Here is a 20,496-nt window from a genome sequence, read left to right as displayed (position 1 = left end):
ATGAGTCTGCGAGTCTGTGACTGCAACACTGATAACATGGAAGATCTCACAGACTTGTATTAGCAATGGTAATTTCTAAAAAAGCACTTTCTTAGTTACCTAGTTACCTCTTAGAAAGCAGCAACAACTCCCATGTTATGCCCTTTTCTCATTTCCTGAGGACTGACTGTTTGTCTTGGGCATGGCCTGCCCTCCTCGTTCATAAATGTACTTCACGTTTCTACACCACAGGCATGAACTATCCTTGCAAAGAAATGGCCACTACCAACCATGGCTGGCTATAATTTAGTTTGACTTGGGTTTGCTTTTACACCAACAGTTATTTAACTGTTATAACCTGAGAATGCAAATCTCATTAATGCTCAAGAGCTTATTTTTTTCAACTCAGCCCCAGGCTTTTGATGCATAGCAAATCTCATGCTAAATGATTAGGCCTTCCTCCCATACAATGTAATTAAGCCATCCTACAAACAAGAATTTTAAATGTATAGCACCTATAGTTGTAGACTTACACTCAAATCAATGCCATGTTGCTTGCACAAGCTTTCCTTCTCATTGTGAGGAATCCTATGCACAGCCAGGTTAATTTGTTTCCTGTTTTGCTTTGGGGCCATCAGCACTCTCCATGCAAGGAGCAAAGAGAACTTCCCTCCACAATTTGGCAAGTGACACTTTAGAGAAGCAAGCAGGTCATGTTACAATCCAAAACCAGCCTCAAAGTCTCATCTCCCACCACTAGAGTTACTCTTGTTTTGGGTAGCTTTTAGATTTTGCCTCCATTTGCAGAGTACCCATTTCACTGTCGCAGCTATTCTGCTGCACAAAGACTGTGACCGCCCCTTCCACTGAGTTGTTGACCTTTCCAAACAAGAAGCATTCAAGACCACCCTCTCTAACATCACCTGTGCCGTAGAGACTAGGCATGTCTGCAGAATCCTGAAGACTGGAAACAAAAAACATCTATCGTCATAGCTTCCCTCACCCTCTTCTGAGAGGCAGGACTATTTCCCAACAGCTTACTGAGGTGCCACTTCAGCAAAAGATGTTGCTCTGCAATGAGGAAAAACCCACCAATGATTAGAATGCACAATTACAGTGAAAAAGTAATGAAAGGAAAGAAAGGAAGAAAAAGTTCTTGCGTGTCACAGCCAAGCAAAACACAGATACTTTACATTTGTGAAGGTGCAGTAGGCACAGAGACATGATGTCTGTATGGGGCCTGAGGCAGGGTTTGATTGGACAGTAACAGTGTGAAAAGGATGTAACTGGTGCCAAGGGCCAAATATTCCAACAAAAATCATTTGTAGAGTGATTCCAATGAGGTGGTTGCGTGTGCGTTGAAGTTATTCTTAACACAATCCAATCACGAATGCCTTGAGGTTTCCTCCACTGCTGCAGGACTGAAAGGCTGCTTTCCCTCCAGCTGTATTAATGTGCAATGTGAAAAGAGGATCCCAACTTGATAACAGATCTTCGCTCGGTTTGAATCCTTACTTGTTGCAATAGTTACAATATTTGTATGTGTGGTTAAAGTGACACTCACGTAGAAACTTCAGTCAAATTAAGCAAACCAGAATCTGACAAAACACCTGGCATAACTAAAAGGCTGTCTCCCTTCAACATCCTATATTGTGTCATTACTCTGCAATTATTTAAGCCATATTTAAAACAGAATAGATTATATATCCCATCCAACACGATTTAAATATTTGTGATCTCTCTTACAGGCTCTGTAACATTTTCTCCACTGAAGTGAAGAAATACTGTATTTTTCCCCTTCCTGTAATCTAATGACATTGTTTCTTCGGCTTTTGCTTACCTGCAGAGCTTGCAGCTCACAGTAAGAGCATTCAGCCACTTTAAGGCATCACCAGATTTGGCCTCAGAGGGGACGGGCAAGCGAGGAACAGGGAAATGACATCTGAGACAACACAAGGCCCTTGTGACAGAATCTGATCTCATACTTCCCTGTTCATTATTTTAATAACTAAGTAACTTTTGCTTTTCTGTTCCTGTCCTAAATGTTTTCTGGAATTGAACCAGGACTCCCTGTTCCAGCCAAATGTGGTAGCTCTCCAGATGCAAATGATTTTGTACAGTGCAACCATGACCCATTCTCCTTTTACCTCTTCCTTTATGCACCCCTCTGTCCTGGCAGGTAGCATGAAACGATGCAGAGTGAAGACAACACCAACACTTGTCACCCTCCCTGGGTATTCTCCTTACTTTCCAGCTTTGCTCTTTCTCTGGGTCCAGCTGCTGATGCTCAAAGGAACAGGAAGAAAACCCCAAACAATAAATAAGGAAACTTCCCCACAGACATGTGCATGTGTGGAGAGCCTCCAGAACAGCAGGTCATAACAAAACAGTGATGAAGGTACAGACATGGAAGGGAGACCTGCTGAAAAACCTCGATCAGATTCTCCAAGGCATGCTTATTCATTCACTTCTTCAACAGCATGAGCTCTGATGACCCTTTCTGCTTCTCCCCTGGCACCTGCCCTTCCCATCCTAAGCCTACGCTGTCATTCGCAACGTGTTGGTGCAACCCTTTGCGAAGCTGCGTGGGGACCTGCACCAGAGAACTGATCCAGCTGCAGAATGATCATTTTTCTCTCCAGACCACTTTTCTTTAGATCAGTTCCTTAAATTGGTCCACGCAGTTGCAGAAATCGCTGTGCAGGCAGTGTGAACAGAATAGGCAAGGAGGTTACTTACTCACAACTGGATCAGCTGAGCTCCCAAATGTGAAACCAAAGCCTGTAAAGATTGTAATGTGAGTGGAGAAGTAAACTGGAAGAATTCCTTCCCACCCTTTCCACTGGTTCTGTTTTCACATCGCCATGGTTTTAGACGTTTAGTACTTGCCGCATCACTTCACTGGGGACTAAAGTATGAGATAATTAACATTTTTGCTGCTTCTTTAGTAACTGTCCTGCCCCAAAGTTTTCCCCTCTTCATAACCCAGCTCTGTGCCCCACAGTCTCCAGAGCAGCCGTGCTGTCTGCACCTCCCTTGCCATGTCCATTCTCAGTTTCTTCTAAATCTCTGATGCTGATTCCATTCTTGTTCTTCACACTTACTGAAAAGTAATTGCTTGTAATTCATTAAGTTCGCTTGGAGTTTGGAGCACACATGAACCACCACTGCCAATTTATACAGATTCAATGTTTCTCTTACCTGACTCTCCTGCAGCTGAACTAACAAACTCTGTATTAATACCCAGTAGGTTGCTCCTCTTTTTTTACTTTAAAAAGAAAATTAAATGACCCCTGAGCCACAAACCAGTCTTCTTCATTTTTAATTGCCTTTTCTCCCCTCTCATGTATTTATTGAAACTTATTGTATTCCTCTAAAAAACCTGACTTAATAACTTTATCTGCTTTTTGCATTATCTTCCTTCTTGACCCAAACCTGTATAATCCCCCTGCTTCGATTTACCATTCTTAGCATCTTTTTCCATCCTATCTTCAAACAGTCCCTCAGTGTAATATTCACCACTTCTGTTTTCTCTTGTTCCTTCCCTCTTGCTGCACAGGAGGTTTAGCATGTAGTACTTTCGTGATGTGGTGGTTCACTATTTCCAGGTCTGTTCTCAACTTCTGGGTTAAACTCACCCGAATGGGAACAGATAAGGATCAAGTAGGCATGAGTCCAGCAGAGTGGACGGAGCTGTGTACGCTTCCACCAACAGCAAGCTTTGCTCACCCTTCTCAATAACTTTTGATAAAGCAGCATGTAGCTAATGTATGACCTGCCTTCTAAGGCAGGCAGGAGTATTTTTGTCACCCTCCTGCTGCTGAACTCTACCACCACAAACAAATGCTGTGTCTGTACCATCAAGCAGATAGATCTATCCTGCTCCACAGTCCCAATCTGCTTGCCTTCCAGATCAGTTAGACCCACTGGAGTTTGGTATGACCCTCTCCCATCCTGCGTTTCCTTCATAAGAAACTAGAGAGAGAAAGGGAAGGTAGACACACAGATCTCATCCCAGCAGAGAGCTGGGATGCCATTGTGGTGTGTCTCCGGGCACTCAAAACTTTTCTACTTCCTTCTTCTCTCCTTCAAGCCATTCCTGGACAAAAGTCTAAATCTCCCTGTATTTCCTTGCTCAAAATCTATTAGCAGGTACCACTGTGCCTGGGAATCGATTTGTTCATATACTGAGTCCAAGGTTAAATCATCAGCACAGAATTCTCCGGTAACTCTCTCCCTCTCTCGGATGAATTCTGCACCAACAAGAAGAGATACAGAAATTTATACCAGCTATAAATCTAGCCCTTTCTCCACACTCTGTCAAAATGTGACAACAAATTGGTATATTGAGAAGAATTTTCAAAGCAAATAAACCCATATTTTTGCCTGGATCTAGAAAGGAATATTCTATACAGGGATGATGATGTCTGTATTTAAAGATGATATCAGCATTTTTCATGTCTAGACTACACAACATTCACTAAATTACCCAAAGAAATTTTACACTGCTTAACTCTCCCAGTAACTCCTCACCTCTCCTCCCCGCTACATGCCTTCATACTTTTCTGATTAGTATTTACAAATGTGTTACTACCTTGCTATTCTTAGAAATAAGACCTAAATATTGTCTACCAAGCATGCCTCCTAAAAGATCAGACTAAAGTTTGGATGACTCTAGTCCATGCCTGCAGTTCATCTGTTATCATGGCCATGTCACAGAATGGAAGAAAGAAAGAAATAAAATAAAACAAATGAGCCAGTAACACTACGAAAAACAACCAAACTGACCATTATCACACCCTATATATTGCTTCATCTGCATTTCAGCTCCACAATAAACCTAGTCTAGCAGAAAGAATACTGACATTGCTGGATGTTTTGTTAGGATGAGTAATTTTCAAGATGTGACTGCAAAAAGCCCCGAAAACCCTGGTCTGATCTCACTGCTGCCCTTGCCATGAGCGGGAGGCTGTCCAGTGGACTAGAGACCTCTTCGGTCCGAGTTACTCTGCGATTCTCTGCCAGTGTCTTGTGTATCTGAGAAGCCATAGGTTTTCATAGGAGTTTGGATGCAAGTCCCTCAAAAAGCAAGATAATTTTTCAGGTGCATGCCTGTGAATCAGACGTTCGTTCTGCACACGTATGAAGCCCAGCTGGCTTCCCGAGGTACTCTATTGAGGGACAAATCCACAAACAGTAAACACAGGTGGCCAGGCTGACCTACAGAAGTGCTTCTGGTGGGCTTTCAAAGTATTCAGCACAGCAATTTCAATGGTGACCTGCAGGAAGACCAGCAACTCTTTGACAGCAACAACAGCAAGCAAGATGTGCAGTGACAGATGCTGTACCGACAAACGACGGTACCAAACGGTAAGAGGCTGCATTCACACACCTTCCCTATGCTGAGCCTTTCAAAACAGAGAAACTCCTTGCACAAGGGCACTTTTTTGCTGTATTTATTCTTTAGTGAAATCCAATGTTTCCCAGAACACTAGCAACTACACTCCCTTCTGCCCTTTGTTTTACATGCTTGGATGACCACATTTTTAGAACAGGTCAACCAAATTCCTGAGCAGTTTATCAGTTGGTTAACAAGCTGTAATACCTTGACTGCATACCAAGGTCAAATATTTCCTGCAGTACTGCTTTTTATAAGGCCTCATCAACATTTTAAATAAGATAACATTCTTATCTCTATATCCAAGATATTTTGCAACTTCATCCCATCTATCACACCTAGCAGATCTTTTTAATACATCACATTTAGAAACAGTCCTCATACCTCCCATGAATATGTTTTCCATCCTTATTTTTTCCCACCACGTTATCTTTTCACTTTTCTGTTTGGTACCTCTAGCGTAAATAAAATTATAAAACAGGAGCCATCTCAGAATTCTGCAGAAATATCTAAGGATGCTATAATCAGCTACATGAAAAAGATAGGCTGCAAGACTCATTAACCTAGGCTCACACTTGTTTTTACCATGTATAGTCATACAGACTGAGTTTTGTTCTGCGTCCTAAAAAAAAAAAACAAAACCCAATCTAAAAATGTTTCAATTGATCTTCCTTCCTCCAGTCTGAGCAAGCTGATATTTATATTTTCCGTAACATAAAAGACAAAAGCTGCACTGGCCTGCAAATGAATGGCTATTTAGCCCCACCTAATACACTATTCTTAGCAGTTGATGTAAGTAATCACACATGTGGCAACACCCGCATTCAGGTTTCAGAGAATGTGTATCTTCTGCTGACGGCTTGCAGATGTTGCTTTGGAAAGCTGACCACTGAAGCAATGGAAGGCAGGGGAAAAGGGTGCTCTGGGATAGGTAAATGACATTTCATTCCTATGTCTTCCTTCCTATGGATAGAGCAGTAAATAGGAATTAAATACTGTTTGCCTGCACCAGGGCACCTTTCTTCCGTGCCTTCCATTGCTTCGGTAGGTATCTTTCCATAAAATGTTATTCTTGGCTAGATGTTATAATTGGCTGGACCTAGCTATGTTTTTACCTGGGAAGCATCACGTAAGCTACATTACAGCCTTGCTTCATCTTACCTGAACTTCTGGAGCTGTCTGACTGAACCAGTTAATGTAATTTCGTATCACAGCTTTAACTCCTAGGTCTTGAAATTAGGCCTTGAAATTCTCTTCACACAACCACCGGAGAGTTAAGAACGGCAAGGTTTGTACGGCAGACTCATACATTTCATTAGATCATGCGATGGGGGAGACAGGGAAGAGAGACAACGCTTTTGTGCTCACATCACAAGCCTTTCTTGAGGTCGAACAGAGAAGCAGCGAGCTATTAACTAACCTCAAACTAACCCTCAGTTGTCAAGGCTGCAAGACCATTGCTCCCATGGGATAGTAAACAGCCAAATGCCTACATTCATGCTCATCTGGTGCTTTAAAGCGCAAAAAACCTGGGAGATGCAACGGCACAGATGAGCAGTGCACTGATGTGATCCCCACAGCTTGCCTACTACGAGGTTGGCCATAGGGCTCAACGCCAGGCAAAATGTGCTGTATCTGTTTCTGCTATGCCTAAGCAGTTAATCCCTGTGACCAGGTTCAGCAGGCAGAGATAAAAAATGTCAGCCTTCCCAAAGTACAAGGAATCATCAGCTGTCAACAGTAATCCATACATTTCCCCAGTCAATAAAAAGTCCTCACTTTACCAGCATGGACCAGCTGCGGCCTGACAACACGCTGAAGCATGACTGCAGTTACTGTAATTCCTCAAACTGTTCATCAACAGTTTTCATCTTTCCTGAGCCAAGTCTGTCTCAGTCTCAGCTAGCTTCCTTCTGTCAGTCACCAGGACAGGACATACAAGGCAGCATCAGTGAAATGACAGCACGATAACTTCCTAGCATTTAAGAAACACTTTCCGTATTAAGGAGATGTGAAAAGATCAAGTCAGATGAAAATGCAGATGAGGAAAACACTCTGCCCATCAAACCCCGGAGGAGTAGTCACCTATGCCTTACAAAGCATTGTGTAGAGTAATAACAGCCCTCATACATGACCTCTGCCACCACGCATTAGAAAACTGCTACTGAAGAGCAGCTGTTGCCTTCGTGTCACACACTGACTGCAAAATGGATAGGAAGGGCCATAAATCCCCCTGATAGGCAGTGGCAGACTTGATCCCAGTCAAACTGAAGCAAAGTAACAGCAAGGAGCAGAACATACTGAGAGTAACAAGCAAGTTCACAGCTCTTGGGAGTGTGGTCTCTCAGAAAAGGTAAGATCTTATGTTACTGCAGACTTAAAAATATTATAAAATACTGTATTTTGCTGTAGAAGTGCATGTAAAATAAGCAAGGGGGCACAGACACTAGGAGCTCATCCAGTCTTAGTGATACTTCTTCAGAGGTTTTTGGAACTAGAGAGACCTAGCAGCAGTAACAAAGGAAACGCACCAAAAAAATAAAATGCGTTGCAATGACAGAAAGTTTTCTTTGTCCTACGACACACACTTAAATGGCATGACTGGATCGTAGAGCATTTATATTGCAAATGAAAAGATTTTAAGCCAAAATTATTTCACTATTTTTACTACAGTAAGAGAACTGGTTTTTATCAATATACAAAATAAGTACCAAGTATAGTTAAAAGCTCCTGACACATTTACACAGTCTACCACCCTCTAAACTGATCTATCAACGCATCCTACACCAGCCGCCTTTAGCTACTTTCTTGGTCAGAAGCCATTTAGCAAAACTGGTGACCTCATATCACCTTTTCCACAGAACGCTACAAAATCTCATTTGGGATATTTTTTTCCTGCATTTTCTGCCATATAGTGAATATTTATGCTGAGTTTAAAGGTGTGTTATTCAATGTGAATATGGAAATAGTTGTGCCAGCCACTCTCACCACTTTACAATTGTCCATATTCTGTGTTAGCTCAGTTTTACAGGGCAGAGGCAAACACTGCTGCGAGCAGATGTACATGTACATAAGAAGAGGTGCACCATTAAACGCTGCCTGGGCAAGAGCTCCATATTAATCTGTAAATTAAAGATTGTCAAAAAGAAAACCCAGCATCACAATGTTTTTGCCATACTTACTACTGCATAGTAACAAGCTACTGCATTGTATATCCAGCGCTGCGCCTGCTAATGAAGCATGCATGTCAAGACTTGTCTGGCTGAAGCATAAAACATCTCTTCAGATGAGTCCCTCCCTTGCCTGTGGTGTGTGTGTGTCTGTGTACACACACGCTCTCTCTCTGTCCTATCTTCTCCCTAGAGCATCATACCATCAACAGGAACACGCTGTGCAATATCAAGCTTCAGTTTGAACACCAAGAAAATCCACTTCCCACTGATAAATCAATGCCAGATAATCTCTGCAACGAGAACAGCCTATCCAAAACAGCACAGAGAGGAGGTGTAAAGTAACTGGAAGAATAAGCCAAGCTTAGTAAAGCAACATAACTGCATCCACATGCTGTCCAAAGTGAGAAGAAGACTAAAGTGAAAGTCAGCCTTGAGAAGACTGGAAGAGTCAGCCCACATGCGGTGTGCAGGCTGTAACTGTGAATCCACGCTTAGTGTTAGAAGTGCAGCAGTACCACGTTCCCGTACACGTGCTCTCCTGCTGTCGTAGTGACAGCTCGTGAACCTACTGATTCCAAAATGCTAACCAAGCTGAGTATGACCTGAAAGGATTAAAGTGTGTTTATGACATACTTTTTCTGAGAAACCCCTATTCTGACATATGCCACAACATTAAAGGGATTTTAAATACAGCTGGGATGGGAGGCTGAAGGAAAAAGGGATGATAAGATGTCCAGACAGCGAAGCCATAGCATTATGTTGCAGCAGTCTCACTTCATGGATTTACACCACGGGCAAACAGGGCCCTTCCACTCTCCGCAGAGAGCAGTGATGCCAGCAGGCACCAGGCTGTGCCCCTCAACCAGACCATCCTCACCGAGACACCTCTAACCGGACAGCACTGACACAGCCCTTGCCCAGGCTGAGTGCTAGTTACGCCGTGTGGCTTCCAGTCATTCCCCGTAATGGTTCTGGTTCCTCCTCCTCCTTCTCCCAACAGCTTCCCCAGCTGTGCAGGCAGCCGGCACCCAGCTGCAGATGGATGGAGGGAGGGCAGAGCCGGACAACCCACGCAAATCTCTGCAGTGGGTCTGTGTCCTTACCGTCTCGGGGTCGTTCTCAAACACCTCCCGGGCCTCCTCCTTGCTGCAGTGCTCCTCCACGCACTCCCTCTCCAGGTGCCCTTGCTTGGTCTCCTCGAAGATCTGGTAGGCTCGCCGCTGCCTCTGCCGCAGGAACTGGGCAGCCTCCGGGGCGCGCAGCAGCACGGCTGGGCCGCCGATGGCCGGGCCGGCGGGGAGGGGGCCGAGGAGGAGGAGAGGAGCAGGAGGAAGGGGAGGCAGCGGTGAACAGCTGAGCCCGCCGGGCCGCCCCGCACGCACACACACACACACACACACACCCCGCACACCAAACCGCCCCGCCGGGGTGCACCAAGCGTCCCCCCCCCCCCGCCCGGCGCCCCGCCCGTGGGTCAGCGCGGCCTCGGCGCGGCCCCTCACGGCGGCGACCCCGCAGCCGCCGCCGCACCGGCATCCCCCGCTGCAACCGCAGCCGCCTTCCCCACCGCAGCCGTGAAGCCGCGCATCCCCCCCGCCCCTCCTCTACCTCCACCCCAGACCCCAGCAGCTCCCCCACCCCGCACTCACACACACGCACACACCGGGCGGTGGGGGATGCTCGGCGGCGTGTGCGGGAGGAACGGGCCCCCCCCCCGGCAGTACTCACTCTGCGAGGAGTCCGCCGCCAGCAGGACGAGCAGCAGGGCGGCCCCGAGGGGCGCCGCGGGATGCGGCATGATGCGGCGGCGGCTGGGGCCGGGCCGGGCCGGGCGGTGGCGGAGCGGGGCGGGCGGGCGGCGGCGCCGGCGGGGAGCGCGCTGCTACTGCGGGAGCGCGGCGCCGGGGAGCCCAGCAGGGGAGCCGGGGAGCCGCTCGCCCGTCCTACCCAATCGCTCGCCAAGTCACCGCCGAGCCCCGGCACAGGGACACACCTCACGGCGGGGCGACCGCCCGGCCCCGCGTACCTGCCCGGCGGCCGCTTGGGAAAGGCCGCGCCGAGCTGCGGGGGGGGGGGGGGGGGGAGTATTTACGGGGAGCCGGGCTGATGGGCGGACAGCAGGGCCCGGGGAGCTGATGGGAAGGCTGCTGCCTTGCCTCCGGCGGGGCTCTGCTGGCGGGCACAGCTTTTTAATAGCTCTGGGGCTCATCATTAGAGAGGGAGAAGCTGGCACCAAACCCAGCCCACTCCTGTCTTAAATTAGAAACTTGGGTTCTCCCCATACCCTAGTACATGTTTTCTTCACAACTAAATTTTCAGTTGATACCGGTATTTTAGGATAAACTCAGGAAAGAGAAGGCTGTGGTTTATACCAATATGTTGCGTGCCCCTGTCTATCCGTAGTTACACAGGGCATCTCTGATGTAGGAAAAAAACCCCTGTTAGCTGTAACCCAGAGCTCAGACCTACTCGATCACTGCCTATTGCCACTGCTTTAAAACTGCCCCTCTTATCTCTACTGCCCTGCAGATGGGTAAAGGCGACGGATAACTTGAGTAGCACCAAGTCTGTACATTCTTCAAGATGACTTTAATGGCATAACCTCTGTGAAAAAAGACCTCGTCTAATGTAGTTTTAGTATTTAGGCATATCTAATACAGAGTTTTTGTTTCCACAATAAATTACTGCAAATGTAATGTAACAAATGTAAACAATGTATTTATATTACATATAGTTGAAGTCAAGTACGTGAAAACATAAGAGCCAGCCTGCTTGTTCAAAGCAGCCATCCCTAGGCTGGTATCTTCTGCCTGACACTGGTTAATAGTAGACATATAGGTAAGAGGTATAAAAACATAAAAAACCACCATGGAGTGGTCTTTTCTTTCTGTGTTCCCGTGCCCACATCCGGAGATGTGGCTGTGCCACTTCAGCTCACTCACCTGGCAGGAAACTCTTCCCTTTTTTAGTGTGTGTGTGTTTTCTACCAGGTGACTGTGCTGAACCAGCTCAGTGACAGGGCGAAGAAGCGTGGAGTGGGATTGCAGCGGTGAGTCCATACACTGCTGTGGGATTGCAGCCTGTGCCCCTCATACAGAAGCCATTCCCCATCTTTATTTTCATCCTTCTCTGTATCTTTTCTATTTATACTTCTTTTCAGACAAAGTGGACAAAGGTACATGCAATATTCAAGATGTCGGTTTACAGCGGTTTTGCCTTTTGTTTTTTCTTACTATTTCCAAACATTGCACAAGTTCCTTTTTGCTTCCTGACATGTTCTTTTCAAAGAGCTATGAACAAAAGGTCTGAGACCTCTTTCCTCAGCAGAGCTGCTATTTTACCGGTGGATACATATGGTGAGGGTTGCCTTCCATGGGCGCATCGCTTTGCATACCTGTATATTAAATTTCACTTGTCATTTATCACCCTGAATCAAGCAATACAGCTGAGCTAATCTAACAGCTTCTTGCTACCAAAACAGGTTGTCCCACTCTTCCTTCCCTCTATGATCCCACCCTATCCCTGGATGCACTATTCTCCCTCCCCGATCATTGTATGGCTTTGTCACTGACGTGACCTCTCAGCAAGTCGATTCAGCTCACTAAGCCAACAGAAAAGCATTTCTTTTTTTCTAAAAGTCTTCTGAAGTTCTTGACTGACCATTTAAGATTTGACTGTTCAGACAATTTTTATACTATCTGCCAACTGTCCTTATGGCATTAAACTTCTCCATAAAGTTTCTGAAGATGATGAACAGCATAGATTTTTGTGGGTTCTGGAAACTGCTTTATACTGTGCAATCTAATGTTGAGTTTCCTCTCTTTTAGATGTTTTTTTGTCCTTTTCCTTTTATTCCATATGAATACACTTTAAGAGCTTATGGTGAAAGACCAGGTCAAAAGCTTTTTGAAAATCCAAGTATTTAATATTGTCAGAACCATCCTTATCTACATAAAAATCACACCTTGAACCTCTAATGGGTTTGCAAAACATGACATCCTTCTTGATATGCAGTGCTGATTCTTGTCCAACATGTCATTCAGTTTACTAATTCTATTCTTTATTATAGTTTCCAGTAAGTTGCCTGGCACAGACATCAAACACTGATTTGGGTGAGCCCAGTAGTCCTTTTAACAGTCACATTTTCCACCTTCCATTCTTCTGGCACTGTAGCATTTAAGGCAAATTTAAGCAATGGTTTGCATAAAGCACCAGTTTCATTGTCTTCAGAATTCATGGCTTCATACCATCTGATCTCATCTATCCCAGTGAGGTCTTAGGGAACAAAAATAGGGTAGAAAAATAATGCAGAAAATATTAAAACAACATTACATGAACTGATTGTAGTCTCAGCATGTTCCATTTTAGGCTCCCTTTTGACTTTAAAGTAATTGAAGCACAGAGATGTCCGGATGTAAATCCGAACCCGTAGGATTAGATTCCATTGGTTTCTAGACACTAACCAGAAATATGCACCAAATCTACCAAATTTTGAGAGAAATGATTAAAAATACCACTAGAAGGTGTTTGTTAAAGACCAAAAATCGAAATATTATTTGCCAGGTAACAGAACTTGAGTCAGTTATTCTGAATTCTGATGAGTATCCGTTGGTTTGTCTTCCTTACCTAATCGCAAACCAAAAGCCAAGGTAGCATTTGCCTTTCAGTGCAAACCAGTGCGTGGTATGTACCAAGCTGCAGAAGTGCAGTGGAAGAAGGTGTAACTGAGCAAAGTTCCTTTAGGTTCCTGCAACTAATTACATTTGTAGGTACCAAATTGTAGAATGAAACTAAAATGTCCTAAAAAGAGCAAACAGTCCTCACAACTTTAGAGTCAAAGATACTGAGTTATGGAGAAGAGGAAGGGATTCCCAAGTGTGCCCTTCCTTCCTTCCATCCATCATTCCTCCAGCCAGGGGCACTACAGAGGGGATGGTTCTTGTTAACTTCTGAAGGACCAGCTTTTCCATGTAACGTACTTGTTTGACCTCAAGGAAAAATTGATTAGACTTATGTCCCATGGGTTGTCCCACACTGCCAAAGCATCTCAGATTTTAGGGACAAGTGATTGTTTCACATACTCATTCCACCTTCATTCCTTGTTCTTTTTACTTCAAAAGTGCTCCTAAGATGACATTCTTTTTTTTATTTATTTATTTTCCTTACAAGGAGGGAGGAGTAAAAGAATGTGAGATTACATCAGAATATTTAAAAAATTAAATTATTGTGGAAGGCAGCATACTTAACCAGCAAATCTCTATGAGAGTAAGCGAGCTGATGCCATGATCCTTGACCTGAATGCACTACAGCTGGGCACATGCCAAATATGCTCAGCACATGAAGATCTGGAACTTGTTGCTTAGTTTTGTGAACTACAGCCTGATGACAGGAAATAAACTGGAGGTTTTAAGGACAGGAAGCTCTGAACTGTTGTCATCCCCTCTGTGCCTGTCCTGGTTCCAGGTCAATGGGATTTCTTTTCATTAGAGGTCAAAATGGTGACTGAAAACGGTGTTAGGCACCGGCAAAACCAAATTGCTCATCTGGGCAGTGGCACTCCATCTGTGGCAAGCGAGGCAATGTGCAAACTTCTGGGCAGAACATGCCACCATCCTCCACGGGTGATCTATCAGGCTAAGTGGCACTGGGCAAAAGCACCAAATCTCCTGCCCCAGCCTACAGTACATCGTGGCTCCTTGTTCTTGAAATACCACTGCAGGTCATAGAAGGGATGAGGTGAGGATGGGCGACCAGGAGGTCTGTTCTCTGTGCAGTTGGAGTGACCACCATGCAGTTAACACCGAGCACCTGGGAGGCAGGAAGCCCGGCGAGGCTGGTTTTATTTGTCAGGGCAAGAAGAGGTTGCAGACGAGAAGCAGAAACTGGAAGAGGTCCTTACATAACTGACTCTGCTTTTTACTTCTTATTCCCTTTGAAAAGAACACCTTTGCTTTCCTCTGTTTTGGAAAAGACCTCTGGATCCCTGGGATCCAAGCATTAGATTGGGGAGTTAACTGCTTTGTCGATGAAGACCAGTTCCTTTACCATCCTCCTGCCTTCGCATGTCTGTTATCCAGTTAAGGATATTAAATTGAGGTATAACAGATTTCTTGCTTGAGGATAGAGTGTCCATCATACCATCATTAAATCCTTCTATCATATCTCCTTATGTTGCTATTTGGCATTAAAATTCTGTAGAGGTTGAAAAACATCTTGTTTTTCACCCACGAGTGAGCAGACGGAGAAGGGAGCTCACAAACTGGAACCACTGTGGGCAGATAGACTATAAATAGCTCTAGGATGTCCCTGACTGGTAATTTACATCAAAAAAGCAGCACCCCAAATATCCTACTGTCTTCACACACACCCCCCAATGGAAAAATCACACAGAAAATCCTTACTGAAACAGTGTCATTTTTGAAGAAGAGCTGAGGATTTGCATTTCTGCTTCACCCAAAGATGAAAGAGCTCCTGTAGCAGTGTGTGGAACTTCCCCAGATGGACCTAAGTTAATGAAAAAAACTATGGGTTCCCAAACTAAAAATTTGAGATTTCCTCTCATCTTCATCAGGAATTGAACCCAGAGTGCAACATAGGAACCTTTCATGGTACCAATGCAACCCTAGCTGCTTGGGAAACCCATGTGGTGGATCAGGCTGGACCTTCTGCTGAAGTGCTGCTGACACAGATGAGCTGGGGCTTTTTTGCGCAGCCCGCACTTTCCTTTGTAAAAACAAGGGTTTGAAACACATCAGCTTCACATAATGTCTGGCTGTAAAATGAAACAAAATAAATCAAAATTGTAAGGTGTTCATATTAATGAGAAGAGAAAACTGGAAGGGTAAACAAAAATAGAATGGAAGCCTCCTAAGAAGATTTCAAGGCACTGAGTGTAACAATGGATGGGCGTGCAGCTCCCTTGAAAGATCTTACTAATGCATGTGTGAAACCTTATTCAAAGATACAGATTGATGCAGAATGAGACTGGTGATGAAAAAGGATCTGTCAAAAAGATGAGAAACTGCAAGTAAAAACCAATTAGAAACCACACTTTCATTCAGGCTATTTTCAGATCTCTGGATAAATATGAAAAATTACTCTCCCCTCCCCTCTTCCAAATATAAATCCTTCCTGAAGCCACACAAACATGTGTCTTTGTTTAGATCAGGCCAATGTTTTTGTGGGAAGATGTGAAATTTCATCAAGAGGTCTCCAATAATGCTATTGTCATAAAATTAATCTTATCCAGTATGTGCAAATTAAACATTTTCTAATAAAGCAAACACAGAAAAGGTTCTATTTTACTGCTTAACTCTTTTGAGCAATTAGCATATATTGACTCAAGAAGAAAAGAGTTAACTTTCAAAATATGCTTGTGGAGGAAGAAATGGATGAGGAGAATAAGCAAATTAGATTAGAGACAGAAAAAAGACTTGGATAAAACAATGGAGCTGGATGCATGGAGAAAGAAGTAGAAGAAAGGTTCTTCATCTTTCATACATAATTTAGTCAAAAAGAAATTTAATAAAAGACTCCCTAACTAGTATCTCTTTTCAATAAGGGACCCAACCCCCTTTTTCTGATAGTGACACACTATGCTGGAGGGAGAAGAAGAGAAAGGCTTCTTTTCCTGCAGGAACTAGTCATGCCCATGTCCATATGCTGGACTGAATGACCAGAGGAGCAACCTTCGCGTGGGACCAATTCATGGCACCAGCATGGAAGGAGCTGTTTTCTCTTCTCTCTTCCTTGCCATCTTCATCCCGGTGGAAGTGTGCAGAGTTAAAACATGGGGCATCCTGGTGATGATGAAACTACAGCGACCTGTCCGATGATTGCTGGGAAAGAGTCAAGAGAAAAGGAGCCCATTTCTGACTTTACAAGGACAAGAGTCCAACAGGCTTGAATCCCAAACCAGACTCTCTGAATATGAATGAACTTTTGAGTTTTGTAAGATATTTCATAAATATTCCTAGTGGGTGTGATTTGTGTTTTATTAGGCCAGCTGTATATTAATATACTGTGTATGAGGTCGTCATGGTTTCTATTACTATGATTCCACATGTGCTTGTTTTCTAGGGGATTTTTAGTTGCTTGAATAAAGGCTAAAATAAGTATAAATGAATTCAAGGGTGACATGAGGAGTAAAAGAACATTGCGGCAAAACAGTAAGAACAAATATAAGCCCATACAGTGTGTTATGCCCTACAAAACTGCACCAGGGATAACATAAATGCTGAGTTGGCAAGCGGACTTGCTGAGAGATTACAGGAGTGTGAGCTGTCTCTCGGAGGCAGGAGGGAGTGTACAGTTACCCATTACTGCCTTTGAAATGAACTTCTTATCGGAAGACTATGATGTATTCTTTACCGTTCTCGTTAAAGCAGTAAACACGTAACATAAAAATTGCTTGTGTATAGAAAAAAGTTGGCTTATTGGAAGTCAGCGGCTAAACTCCCGGCTATATAACGCAATACAATGGGACGATGAGAGACAAAGCCGTAATTTTCATGAGATGTAGCTCCTGCAAATGTTCTGAGCAGTGAGAGGGAACCCCACACTGAAGCAGCCTCCGTGGATGGAGCTGGGTTTGGAAGAGGGGGGCAGAGCAGTCACTGCACAGCAGCTCCCTGGTCCCTGGGGCGGCTGCTGGTGGTTGGGGAGAGTTGCCTGGTAACGTGGAGCTGCCGCCTTCCCATTTCCAGCTGTTAAATTGCATTGAAAGGAGATGAATACTACCGGAATAGAAACCTAGCTTATCATTTGCCAGGTTTAATATAACAAAATAAGAGCCCTTTAATGGTATCTCTAAATTGTTTACTAGGATAACACAGTTTCTTAAAGGCAAAGGAAGCAAAATGGTTTCAACCTTTTGCCACAAGGACCGTTTCTCCTGTGGATGCATTTTATTTTAAGCAAGTGGAAAATCTGGTAAGTCATCAGTAAGCGCTTGTGCTGATCAGCACAGCAAGGCGTTGGGTTTGTCACTCACCTTTTCCCTATTTGCAGCAGGAAACACTGACCTCCCTGCCGAAGCCAAGAGCATCTATTCTTTTTTTTGTCCCTAATTAAAAAGCAAACAAAAGGGTGACATAAGTAAAAATTCCACAAATGTGAAGAGCCTTAAACAGAAGCCAATCACATTTTTCCATATGATGTGCACACACACCCTGGCCTCCTGTTTGTGCATCTGTATAAACATATAAATTCAGTGGCTGAAGATAGGTTTACTAAATATGGTGAAGATGACATTTTGCCCTCTGAACTACATCTTTATTATTTTGTATTCAAAGGAGATGAGTCATTGCAGCAGAGTTCTAGCAGGTCTATGTTTCAAAATGAAAACAGGGCTTTCTGTAATCTCTTATTGATTAGCTCCTTGTTCCAACAAGCTTTGTCAGAGGGATGCTGTAACCTCTGGCATGTGTGAAGGATGGGGAAAAGGTAATAGCAGAGGGGATTGTACCAGAGCAGGACAAGGAACAGACATAACTGAGACACTGGAAAGTAATTTTTGGACAGTACATGCAAAGATACGTATTAAAATATCAAAATTTAGATTTACTTTTTGAATGGAAAATAGAATATCTGATGTGCTGGTTTCTCCATCCAAATGGAAATGTGTGTATTTATATTTAGATGATGATGATGATAATAATAATAATAATTCTACAGGCTAAGCAAAACAAGGGTACTGAGTTTAAACCAGAAGGTATTCTGTACTGGGTTTGGTTTTGTTTATTTCTGGAAGGGAAATTCTAGCTGTCCAGTTTGGGAGGGAATGCAAAGTGAATCAGGCTTTTTAACATCTTTGTGGGAGACAAAGAAAAATGGAAGTGATGGTCAGGCCAGAGCGGATGGTTATCCCCACTGTAAGCCTGCCATCACGGAGGGAAGGAGTTTCCGGATGTCATGTTGTTGAGCAGCCTGTGATTGACTGCCATGAAATTTCCATCTCCCAAAGCTGGAGGAAAGGAGAAGCCTGCAAAATCCCAAAGCAGCAAACCAAAAGGAGGTGTGAGGTACAGAGGACGGCTCTCACTAGTCTTGGGAACAAAAGGTGGCATTGATGTGGGCTTGGGTGTGGGAAGCAGCCCAGCAAAAAGCCACTCATGGAGGGCGCTGGCAACAGAAAAAAGGGAAGATCCGTTTTGGTTTAAATAAAAAAAAATAAATCATAGTTCAGCAACTTGTTATTTAAACCAGGAAAATTAGGGAGGGAGAGGCATATCTAGGTGAAGTATTGCTTCACTTTTCAATTATGGATTGCTCTGAAAGATAAGATAATGTGACAGTACGTTGATAATGAGAGCTGGTTTTGAGCCTGTTACATTTATCAAATATCAAAACTTTCTAACACTGGCACTTAAAATGGGCAGGAAGTATATGTGGAGAAAACACAGTGTCTCATACACGTGCAAGCTGGTCTTCAGGTAAAAGTCTCAATGCTCTCATCTGGAAGAAAGCTTCACATTTTAGGAAGATAGCGCTACTGTGAAGAGGAAAAACAGGAGGCATACAGAAAAATATAAATGGTCTGTACCTCCATCCGTAGATACATACAAATATGCGCACATGTGTGTATCTCCATATCCACATACTTATTGCCATGTCCCAGCACCCTACATGCACGAATCAGTTAAGCTTCTTACACCACTTCTCTGAGACAGGAAGGTATTATTCCTGTTTACAGACTAGAAAGCTGAAGCCTCGAGGTGAGGAAGTTCAAACGTAAAACCCAGGAAGAGCTGGAATTGACTGTAATTTTTAAGTCTAAGTTGGGGGGGTTATGCCCAAGGCTTACAATAGCATCTTTTCTTTCCAGTGTTTGACTTGATTACAAAATTTCTATGGTAAAGAGAGAAAAACCATGGGACAGAATAGCGTACAAATAAAAGGAGAGAATTATTGTTTCCTTTTAAGTTGAGAGAGAGAATCTTTTCCTCATCTTAGCTTGTTTCAGAACAGTAATTTAAAAATGAAGGTCTGATTCGTCAAAAAGCAATGTATCTTTGCTATCACTGATGCCAGCTGTATCTGCAAGCTCTGCTGCAGGAGAGGTGAATAAGCCATTGAGAAAACCTCTGAATGAATTACACTCAGACCACGATAATTAAAGCCCTTCTTGGATCTTAAGCACTGGGACCAGAAAAACAATGGTCCAAAAGACCCAGTTCAGCACCATAGCAGACCAGTGTGCCATTGAAAACACAGCAGCAACACCCCTTTAAAAGGAATACACAGGGCAAAGCAGGTCTGGAGGGGCAGCAACCCCTTTTACAGACTGGTGTGAGGGGCAGATTAATCCATCCCCACCATGGGACATGGCTTGGGGCTTTCCTCAGCCCGTGGTGCCAATCTCTCGTCCCTGAGGAGCGCACCCTCACTTCCTATAAGCAACGCGATGAAGCAGGGGAGGTGATGGAGAAGGGACCCGTGATGATACTGTGGCATACGGAGAGCACGCTCAGCAGGGAGCAGGGAATCTCCTGTGTTAGCCTCTTTCAGTATTTTGTCCAGTGACTGTATATTGTGTACAGGACTCAGCCTAACACCGGATACTGGGCTCTGCTGCGGCTTCTTTGCTACATTTACTCATAAATGACTTGTATTGAATCTCTCCAAAGGAAATCTGATCACTCAGTGGTTGCCCTTTGTCTATAATCACTTTGCTTTCATCTATGGTTTGGCACCAGCTGCACCAGAAAATGGCACATAATTATAGTTTGCTTCTAAGTTATTCAACCAGAAATTCAAATTTTAAGTCCCAGAAATTACACATTGGTTATAGCTAAGAAAAAAATCCAAGTATCCCTTTAAGGAGCTAGTTAAGAAGAATACTCCTAAGTCAAACCTATCTCAAGAAAACACCTTAATATCTGAAAACCCTCCCCACACCCTTAAGTCATTGTCTGGTGAGAAAATTAGGTTCAGCTGTTTTCTTAC

At 43.9% G+C, this 20,496-nt stretch overlaps 1 protein-coding gene and 1 long non-coding RNA gene across 2 annotated transcripts in view; both read right to left on the bottom strand.

Moving 5' to 3' along the window:
- The window catches only part of GAS6 (growth arrest specific 6), a 43,126-nt gene extending 32,418 nt beyond the window's left edge, over window positions 1-10,708 (bottom strand). Inside the window, exons 1-2 of the mRNA XM_075739133.1 lie at window positions 10,279-10,708; window positions 9,654-9,820 (exon numbers count right to left, since the gene is read on the bottom strand). Of these exons, the coding sequence (XP_075595248.1) occupies window positions 9,654-9,820; window positions 10,279-10,348 (237 nt within the window). The 5' untranslated portion in view covers window positions 10,349-10,708. The remainder of the gene's footprint in view (window positions 1-9,653; window positions 9,821-10,278) is intronic.
- Window positions 1-20,496, bottom strand: part of LOC142599389 (uncharacterized) — a 171,568-nt gene that overhangs the window by 137,479 nt on the left and 13,593 nt on the right. The gene's annotated exons all lie outside the window — the stretch shown is intronic.

This window comes from Balearica regulorum, chromosome 1 (genome assembly GCF_011004875.1).
Source record: "Balearica regulorum gibbericeps isolate bBalReg1 chromosome 1, bBalReg1.pri, whole genome shotgun sequence".
Lineage (NCBI taxonomy): Eukaryota > Metazoa > Chordata > Aves > Gruiformes > Gruidae > Balearica > Balearica regulorum.
Note: the sequence above shows the minus strand (reverse complement) of the source record. Positions and strands in the feature narration are given on the sequence as shown.